At 41.8% G+C, this 10,422-nt stretch overlaps 1 protein-coding gene across 2 annotated transcripts in view; it reads right to left on the bottom strand.

Annotated features, from left to right (window-relative positions):
* Positions 1–249: 249 nt before the first annotated feature.
* TSPAN17 (tetraspanin 17) overlaps positions 250–10,422 on the bottom strand; it is a 93,041-nt gene continuing 82,868 nt past the window's right edge. For both annotated transcript variants that reach the window (XM_085618299.1, XM_085618300.1), the window contains one exon: positions 250–1,292. In XM_085618299.1, the coding sequence (XP_085474425.1) occupies positions 1,227–1,292 (66 nt within the window). In that variant the 3' untranslated portion in view covers positions 250–1,226. The remainder of the gene's footprint in view (positions 1,293–10,422) is intronic.

Raw genomic sequence — 10,422 nt, 5'->3', positions numbered from 1 at the left:
ATGGGAGGGAGAAAGACTGCCTGAGCTTCAGTGAATCTACAGCTTGTAAATGACAGGATGTATGGGGTTTGTCAGCGTGTGAGAGAGGGTCCCATGGAGCACCCCTACAAAACTGGAGATGTTTAGTAGGAAAGGCAGCTCTCCCATCACAAGCACCATCTGTCGGAACACGAATAGCGACAGACCTACCCTCAGACTGGAATAGAAGTCAGCGTTTCGACTCCGTAAAAGAGACAATTACTATGAGCATTAGAGCAAGTTCACATTCATTGTGTTTCATATTTATAAATACAGACACATACAAGCACAGCAGGCACTGCGCTTTCACATCTGAGCCATACAATATGTACAGAAAGGGCTTCTCGCAATCAGTCCGTGCACGGATTTAAAAAAAAAATAATACAGAATGCCAAAGAATACGGACCAGACATGAGAACCTGGAAACAATCCGTAATACAGCAGGTGACACCCAGAGAGCACCTTCCCTCCCACCCCTTAAAATACTTTAGAAATGGACACAGTCTGGAAAACTTTGTTTTGGGCAAGGATCATGGCTGTCCTTCAGGACTATATGACCTTCCACGGTTTTGCAGCAGTTCTTGAAGACCCTGATTACCACAGAAGTAGGGAGCTTTCCATGTTAGCTTATACTTCTGTCAGATATCCTTGCAGAAGGTATCACACCCATGGAATAGCTTACATCAGAGTCTCAGAGGACCAATGTACTTTCTTTTTGTTGTCCAAGTGGTCATGTCCCAGCATCATCTCAAGCCATCTTCGGGTTACCACTGAGAAGGGCCACATCTGAGGAACATCTCACATCACTGTGTGTCCAAACATTTGAAGGGCTTTCTCTGCACCACAGAGCCTGCTTGAGGGTCATCATCTTACATCATAGGGTCTCTTGGTAGCAGGGATCCTGCCCAACATGCATCCTGCAACATCTCGGAGTCTTCCTGAAGCATGAACTCTGAACTTCTCACACCATCTCGGTGTACCAGCAGCAGTGAAGCTGACCGAGGCGCATCTTTGAAATTGTTTGTGTGAACTTCAAGTAGGGGTGCTGCTTGAGGAACATCTCAAACCACCTTATGCAGTCCTTACAGCAGGGACAGTGGTTGGGGTGGTCTTGCACCATGTTCTACTGTTCTTTCACCAGAGATCATGCCCAGAAGTCATCATACCATCTCAGGGACAGTCGGGGTGGGGGGAAGTTGCTGTAATTGTCACCAGTTCGCTTTGACCGCCTTGATGTCGCTGATGAGGTTCTGAGCCAAACAAATTCCAAAGATCTGAAAGGTAGAAATACAATGAATATCAACACTGTAGAGTGAGGGTCACTGATACGCAAGGCAATGAGAAAGAAGGGAAGTCACAGAAAGCCCCAAGAGGAGACACGGGCAGTTAGGGGGCTAAAGCGCAGACTGTTAGGGACATAAGTTCTATAGCTGGGCTATAAACTACAGACAACAGGTGAGAAAGCACAGGCAGCCAGGAGAGGAAAGCATGCTGGTAAGGGAGCAAAGAAATGAGTCTTGTGCAGGAAACATGGTAGCCAAGGAAGAACCTTAAGGCAGCTATGATTGGAAGCATAAGCATCAAGTACAGGTTCATGGGTTAAAGGACAGACACAAATATCAGTCTAAAGAAAACTGGGCTGGAGGAAGGTTGAGCAAAGGCATTAAACTTGTTAAAGGTCAGCAATGAATAGATCACAACACAAAGTAGGGGTGAAGTTAAGTAGTATAGCTGGTGTATTCCTGAATGATGTGCAAGGGAGCCCTTGTAACACTGAGAAGAGGGTGGCAGAAGTGCACGCAATGTACATGATGTATTGTCGTGTGAGTATGTAATGAAAGAACCTTTGTGGCTCCTGATAGACTCCATACAACTGTGACCTAAGCATTAGGGCGTGGTGATTTGAATGCAGGTTTAGAATGTTGAGTTCAGGGTTACACCCAGAAGAATAAAGACGTGTTATACTAAGCTCCATGTGTGGTGTAGTCATTGGCGAGTACCCAGGCTGAGGACGACGCTACAACTGGTGAATAGATAGGGCATAAGTAACCCGAAGATCAACAGTTCTCTCCCAGACAGTTTGCTGTGTTACAGCAAACTGCTCATCTGTGCCTTCGCCTAAGTGCGGAATTGACATTTGACGTATGTGGAGTCAAAGCATAGCCCCAGACTTGTGTATAGCAGTTGAAGTTGATGAAAGCTTCACTGAAGAGTCTACACATCAGTGGCCGAGAACCTGCTGGGAAGGCCACACAAAGAGGTGCTGGGCTACTATGCAATTCAAAGTCATACATTCATACAGCGTGATAATGCTCTAGGAGGATGCAACCAGGTTTTGAAAGAGAAGCAAAGTGCAAGATAATACTACAAACAGAAGCGCTGTGAGGCAGAGATCAACCAGGTGCCAGACAGTACAAAGAGACGCTTAAGGGCAAAGTGATGCAAGAAACAGTCATCTGCTTAACAGTGCTGAGTGAAGAGAATCATCATTCCACAGCGCTTGAGTGAGTGACCCAAGAAAAAGCACTCAGGGTTGTGTTTGCAGAGCTGTGCCTATCAGAAGAGGCACCCCATCAAGCTGCCGAGCGGGGCTCAGAACAACTCCAAAGGTTTCCAAAGTGCTGAAAGCTGAGAGCAGTGATTTCTCCAATGGAGATCAAGAAAGGGGTCCCGTTTTCCTGTCCTTATCAAAGATGATTCAGAATCCAGTAAATTGCAAGGCCGCAGAGATGGATTGCACAAACAAGATCAACAAGCAGCGGTGGAGTGAACTATACTCTCCACGTCAGTAAGTTCCACCAGTGTTTACAATGCCGCCGCCGCCTTCTTGAAACCACCACCGCCAAAAGGCTGAATATTGGCGACAGATGGACTGCCTGGATAGATACATTTGATGGATTCATTAATGTGATTGAAGAAGTAGATGACAAAAGATTTTCAAGTATCTTAATAATCTAGCTGGTGAAGGAGTAAAAGGAGTCAAAGAAAATGCAGTGAGCTGACGAAATTGCATACAGTAAAATCAGAGCAGCCTTAAATCTCAAAATTCAGTCAAGAAAGACTGAAAGCTGGTGAGACCATTGACGAATTTACTGAGGGACTGGATACGCTCAAACACTAAGTTCAATAAATTAATTATGAGGTAGCTATACGCCTCATAGTGATTTAAAGATGTTTGTCAGATTCGTACAAACAGATGCTAAGAGAAACTTTTAGTCTGGAGCGAGATCTCATGGCTGCCAGAGCTGAAGAGGGTGCTGATTGACAAGCTGCTGACATGGAGGCCAGAGGTGCTCAGAGTGAGTCAGTCATGAATATGAGAAATAAATCAAAGCACAAGGAAGAGGGACACTGAGGGAATTCTCCACGGAAAAAGAAGTTGTGCTTCAGGTGTGATGTTTAATTTCCGCACAAAGGTAAATGTCTCGCCATTGGGCAGATTTGCAAAGGCTTTGGAAAGGAGAACCATTTTATGATGGGGTGCAAGGCAAAGAAAAAATAGGTGTGTCATGAGACGAAGGCAAAATGGCCACCCAGGAGCGACGTTCAACGCACACCCACAAGGGTAAGCGACCACATCAGCGGAGGCAAAACGACACCAAAGGAACTCGATCAACATCTAAATCTTCTAGAAACAGCACTTCCCTCTCAATATCAAGTGAAAGTGTAGAAGATGGGTGTGCCTTGTCGAAGTTTACCTCAGGGAGGCATCCGCATGTTGGACTGGCCAACTGTGAGGAAAAACACAGGTCCAATTGACATGACAAAGCACCAAAGTCGTTCAAACATTGTCCGAAGATCACACTAAAAGTCAATGGCTGTTGGATACTTTTCATCAATGATAGTGGTGCGTCAATAAATATTATGCTTGAGAAGAAATATACTGAACTGCCTCCAGTGCCCCAACTTACACCATCGAAAGCTAAAGAGTATACGTGAGCTGTATCAACATCACTACCAAGTCAAGGTTCATTTGTAGCCACAATGAAGCATAAAAAACAAAAAAGTACAGGCACCTACTTATGTACTTCAAGGTACGGTGTCAAGAGCCTGCTCACTCAGCTTCGGAACAGCCGTCGATATGGGACTGATATCCATGAACTATAGCATGACTGCTCATTACAAAATTTTAAGTCAAATCCCTTCGTCGTTCAATGTGCTGGGTAAACTTAAGACTATGAAAGTCCAATTACACATTACCAAGGACGTCCGTACTATTGCTCAAAGACACGGCCAAACTGCCTTTCACTTACAGGAAGCTGTTGAAAAGTAACTTGAATCTTTACTCAAGCATGATATCATTGAGTATTCTACTTAGACAACTCTATAGGTTTCTCCCATAGTGGTAGTACAAACAAAGGACAGTGAAGGAGATGTACGCAATCATTTGTGGATATGTGTCAAGTAAACAAGGCAATTGAAAGAACAACATCCAGGTCCACACATTACCAACATGATAACACAAATGAATGGTGCAAAGGTATGCTCTCGTCTGGACCTGAATAAAGGACATGATCAGTAGGAACTCGAGAAGCATTGCGGGTACATTACAACCTTTTTTACACATGTTGCTCTGTTCCATTATAAGAGATTACATTTTAATATGTCATCAGCTGCAGAGCTATTTCAGGATGTCATTCGACATATCATGCAGCCTGTCATGAATGCTTTCAATTACAGTGATAACATATTGGTTTTCGAGTTACACAGAAGGAGCATGAGAAAGCTCTCACACAAGTGTGTCAGTTGCCCACTGATGCCAGTTTAACTTTGAATGCTGAGAAATGTGAGTTCCATAAGACAAAGTTAAGATTCTTTGGGTATATCTTTTCTGATGGGGGCATGACAGCCGATCCAGCTAAAGTGAAGCGCTGTCAACAGCCACTTCCCAGCAAGATGATTCGATGTTGTGTTCATTCCTTGGCATGGTCGGCTGTTGCTCTAGATACATAAGAGACTTTGCCACGGTCAGTGCGCCATTAAGAGACTTGACAACAAGGAATGATTCTTTTCTTTGGTCACAATAATGCGAGCACAGCTTCTGGAAAATCAAGAAAGATATAAAGAACCCTCCTGAAACTGCATATTTTGATCCAAAGCTTCATACTGAGGTTGCGGTTGATGCTAGCCCTGTTGGGTTGGGCACCATCCTTGAACAGCACAGCAGACACCCAAATGCGCGAATATGTATTGTGGCGTATGCCAGACAAAGTTTGTCCCAAACTGAAAGTGCTTACTCACAACCTGAGAAAGAAAGTCTGGCAGTGATGTGGGCGTGTGAACATTTCCACGTATTCTTGATTGGGAAGCATTCATGCTTGTGATCGATCATCATGCATTATTGGCTAACTAACATTATTGACTAACTAAGCAAAATTGCCTCCCTGAATTGAAAATTGGGGTCTGTGATTGCAAGAGTACAACTACACCATTGTGCATTGTCCAGGGAAAGATCAGAACACTGTCAACTATTTCTCATGAGTGCCTCTACAATGCCCTGGCACCCATTCTAAGGGAGCTGAAGCTTACATAATTTTCATAGTGAAATCCAGCACTCCAGCTGCCATTTCAGTGAAGCAAATTGTCACTGCCACAAGTCAAGATAGTGACATGCTAAATCTAAAAGACATTATTACGCATCTGTCTTGGCACTAGCACCCCCGGCCTCTTACCAGCAACAGTGAATATTAAAAGTTTAAGGACATCAACGAATAACTTTCTATTACTCTGGAAGATATTATTCTAAGAGGGTTGAGATTTGTCATTCCAGAGTCTGCAACAACAGATAATTGAAGTGGCCTATGAAGGACATCATAGAATTGCTGCCACGAAACAAACGCTCAGAGGCCGAATCCATTTCCCACATCTCCACAAGAGTGTTGAAAAATAATTAAAGGCCTGTCATCTAAGCAACTGCCTGTCATCAAAAACCACTCAACACCCATTAAGCATGTCAGAGTTGCCAATGCATGCATTGGAAAGAATTGCAGTGGGCTTCTTCGGTCATCTTGACAACAGACATTACCCGATGGTGATCGTTGATAAATATTCCTGTTTTCCATTGACCAAAGATCGCTCATCCATCACTCAAGAATGTGTCATTGATAGATTAGATAGCATATTTGTTACCTGGGGTGTTGCTGAGATTTTAACGTTTAACAACTGCCCACCTTTCAACAGTCGAGAAGTCAAAGATTTTCTCAGGCACCTTAATGTGAAGCAACAGAAGAGCACCACTCTGTGGTCATAGGCCAATGGATTTGCCAAACGTTTCACGAGTACTCTAAAGAAAGCTGTCTAGCGGGCTGTACTAGAAAAGCTCAACCTTTAAGCTATTTTAAATTCCACTATTCAAGCTTACTGATCGACCCTTCACTCGACCAGAGGTGAACGCCCTGCAACCTTGATGTTTGAGAGAGCCATGACGACCAAGTTACCTCAATGGACCAACAGAAGAGCAAATACTGAGGAAGAAACACGCATTAAAGACTTGGATCATAAGGAGAAAATGAAAGCCTAGGCAAACAAGCATCGACAGGCAAAATATGTCACCTTCACTAGAGGAGATCGAGTTCTTGTTCGTCAGCAGAGAAAATGAAAGTCTGATGCTACTTTCGATGCTGAACCATTTCATGTTGTGACCAGCAAAGGAAATATGGTGACAGCCCAGCATCCTGGTAGGTCAATTAAATGAGATTCCTTGCATTTCCAGCGTGTGGGCTCATCACTCGTCACTTACTGATGTCACTGTAGAGACTGGGTCTGAAAGTAAAAATGAAGACCCCTTGACTGCTGCTGTTTCTCCATCACCACTGCCAGCCATGGGCATTTCTCCTGCCTGTCCCCATTTTCTGAAGACACCGTTGACATGTGATTCAAGCACCATGAGGCCTCTCTGAAGAGCTCTAATTGGATATATTTGTGAACATTTTTTCATCTTTTATTTAACATTGGGGGGAGATGTAGTGTTGTGCACGTATGTAATGATGGAACCTTTGTAGCCCCTGATGGACTTCATAGAACTGTGACGTAAGCATTAGAGCGTTTAAAATGTTGAGTTTAAAATATTGAGTTCGTGGTTAAACGCAGAAGAATAAAGGCGTGTTATACTAAGCTCTGTTTATAGCGTAGTCATTGGTGACTGCCCAGGCTGGGCGGGACCCTACATATGAGGTACAGTGCAAGAACTAAGAGTGGTACAGGTGAGGAGCTGCACAGATGGCCACTCTAAAACAGAGTAGTGTAATTGAAAGGGATGTGTGCACAGGGTCCCTGAATCATTGAGAAACGTGATAGGATGCACATTGAGAGATGAAGAGAGAGGTGGAAGAAGTTGGGCACACAGAAGAGATTTCAAGTAAGAATGGTGTGGAGAGAGACTATCACATTTACGGAATGTGGCAAAAGTACAGGGTGCATATAAAGAGACTTCAAAACATAGGCCTGGTTGTATGACAGAACCACTCATTCCATTGCCATGCATGCCTTTACAATGAAAATGTAAGTATTTATCAGGTAAGGTTAATAAATATATATATATATATATATATATATATATATATATATATATATATATATTTATTTTTTCTTCCCTCGAGGTGGTTTTGCTGCCGGATCGCTCAACAGCGGGTGCAGGCGTTGGGCCAAAACCAATAGCCAGGGTCAATTTTACAACAAAGGACGCCGCACTCTGGAACTTGTCTTTTTAGATTTTATTCCACAGAGCCCAGTCTGTCACACCGACGCGTTTCGACTTGACGGCCTTTCTCACGGTAGGTGGCACTACTTTTTGCATCTGTTTTATTGCATTTCCTGTCATTACGCCATCCCCATGACTTCTGGAAAATGTAGTTTCAATATTATTAAATACAGATCACCTTCTGACAGATATCATCTTATATGTGTGAAACAAGGGAACGCTGTGATATTTGCATTAAACAGTTACTGTTTGAATTTTGCTGATATTAAATCCCAATTGCACATCATTATGAATAAATTCCAAAAATCAAAAGTTAAATGACTTTCAAAAATTGCTCATTAATTCTTAGATTTGTTTGAGCACTTCTGAGTGTGAAATATCAAATCAAGAGAGAACATATCAGTATGTGACAATTAAGCAATTCAAGCTTTGGCAAACAACACAAACATAATAATAAAGCCCGCAGATAAGGGCGGAAACATTGTGATTCAAAATACAAGTGACTATAAAAAAGAGGCATATCGACAACTACATGATCCGGCCAAAAACAGAAAGCAAACTATCAATCCAATACATAAAATGATTGAGGAAATCAGAAAAAATCTAGACAAATGGCATAAACACAAGTTATTGGATTTTGAGGAACGTACATTTCTCTTCAAGGAGAACCCAACAATTCCCACAATATATTTTCTGCCGAAAGTGCATAAAACTTTGATTAACCCTCCAGGTAGACAAATCGTGTCTTCATGTGATTCCCTATATGAGAATATCTCCTCATATATAGATCACTATCTTGCACCTATGGTCAGTAACCTAAACTCATACATCCAAGATAATGGAGCTTTTCTTCGGGTTCTCTCCAATATAGCATGGAACCCATCATACTTATTGATCACGATTGATGTGGTCTCCCTTTACACATCCATTGAACACTCAGTGGGACTAAATGCCTGTGCATACTTTTTGAAACAGAGATATATAAACAAACTAGAACATTCTGCTATGTTACTTACAATGATCCAGATGTGTCTAAATAATATTTTCTTTTTTGATCACAAGATATACCATCAACTATGTGGCTGTGCTATGGGCATGTCCTTCTCCCCCAACTACACCAATCTGGACTATGGGTTGGTGGGAGAAGGAAATAGCTTGGGGCCCCAATAACAGCACAGCCCTGGACAAAATAATACTCTGGACACGATACATAGATGACCTGTTCCTAATTTGGAATGGGAACAAGGAAGAGTTCATGAAATATTTCGATTCACTTAATCAAAACGAAATTGGACTCTCTTTCACATGCACTACCAGCTGCCACAAAATAGACTTTTTGGACATCTCAGTTTACATAGATCAGGGGTAAATACAAACAACATTATATAGGAAGACAACCGCAACGAACAGCATTCTTCACGCTGAAAGCTTCTATCCTCAACCCCTAATAGGGAGTATCCCCATAGGTGAATTTATGAGGGTGAGAAGAAATTGCTCGAAAGACGAAGATGTGGCAAAAGAAATAAGGAATAGTGCCAATAGACTAAGGAATAGAGGCTATCGAGAACGAGATTTAAATACAAGCATGAAGAAAACCCAGAAGATTACACGGACTGAAATTCTGATTAAAAAAATGACGCTACCAAGAAAAAAGAACAGCGAGTCAAAACAATCAGCTCCCAGATTAATACTATCATTTAGCAAAGAGGCTTACAAAATACGTCAAAGTGTGCAAAAATATTGTCCCTTGTTGCAACAAGATCAAGACTTGGTTAAAATCATTGGCACAAGACCACAAATCACCTTCAGGAAGGCACCATCAATCAAAGATATAATAGTCCAAAGCCATTTTCAATCAAAAGGGAAAACACAGAATTGGCTCGAACAACAGAATGGTTTCAAAAAGTGTAACACCTGTAAAGCCTGCAAGATTGGTGTAAATAAGAAAAACATAAGAGATCCAGAGGGAAGATTGATTCAAATCAATCAAACAATTACATGCTCAACAAAATATGTGCTCTATGCCATACAATGTAATTGTGGCATGCTGTATATAGGCAGCACTGTCTGCATGTTGAAGAAGCGGATCCTGGAATATATCAGGGCAGTGCAAAATAAAGACTTAACATGTGCAACTGCCAAACATCTACTAACCTGTCAAGGTGGGGACTGGCGCAACATGAGCTTCTTTGCTATAGACACAATTGAGTACAACGAAAGGATGGGAGACGAAAAAAGAAATTGAGACAGCTGGAGTCTAAGTACATTATTAGACTGCGGACCAAAAATCTGAGAGGCATGAACTTTGATGAGGAACTTTACGTTCGCCTATAATAGAACAATGTGGAACAAGATGAACTGTTTCTGGGGTATTGACAATCTCGGAACTGTAGTTAAATCTTGAAAAGCTTGAAAATATGAATTGCAAAATGATATCCTGCGTAAACATAACTGCATCAAAATGGGGAACGGTGTTGATTAGTTCATGGGTACCAAACCCTCTATTGCTGCATTTACAATAGTTAGAAATCCCAATGCACTGAGTATGGTTACATTTGTGTACTAAACACATTATATATATATATATATATATATATATATATATATATATATATACACTGCTATGCACATATACACATAATGGGCGTATCACACTAAGAAGTGCTCAAACAATTATAAAAATGAATGAGCAATTTTTTTAAGTC

Source organism: Triturus cristatus, chromosome 7 (assembly GCF_964204655.1).
Source record: "Triturus cristatus chromosome 7, aTriCri1.1, whole genome shotgun sequence".
Classification (NCBI taxonomy): domain Eukaryota; kingdom Metazoa; phylum Chordata; class Amphibia; order Caudata; family Salamandridae; genus Triturus; species Triturus cristatus.
Note: the sequence above shows the minus strand (reverse complement) of the source record. Positions and strands in the feature narration are given on the sequence as shown.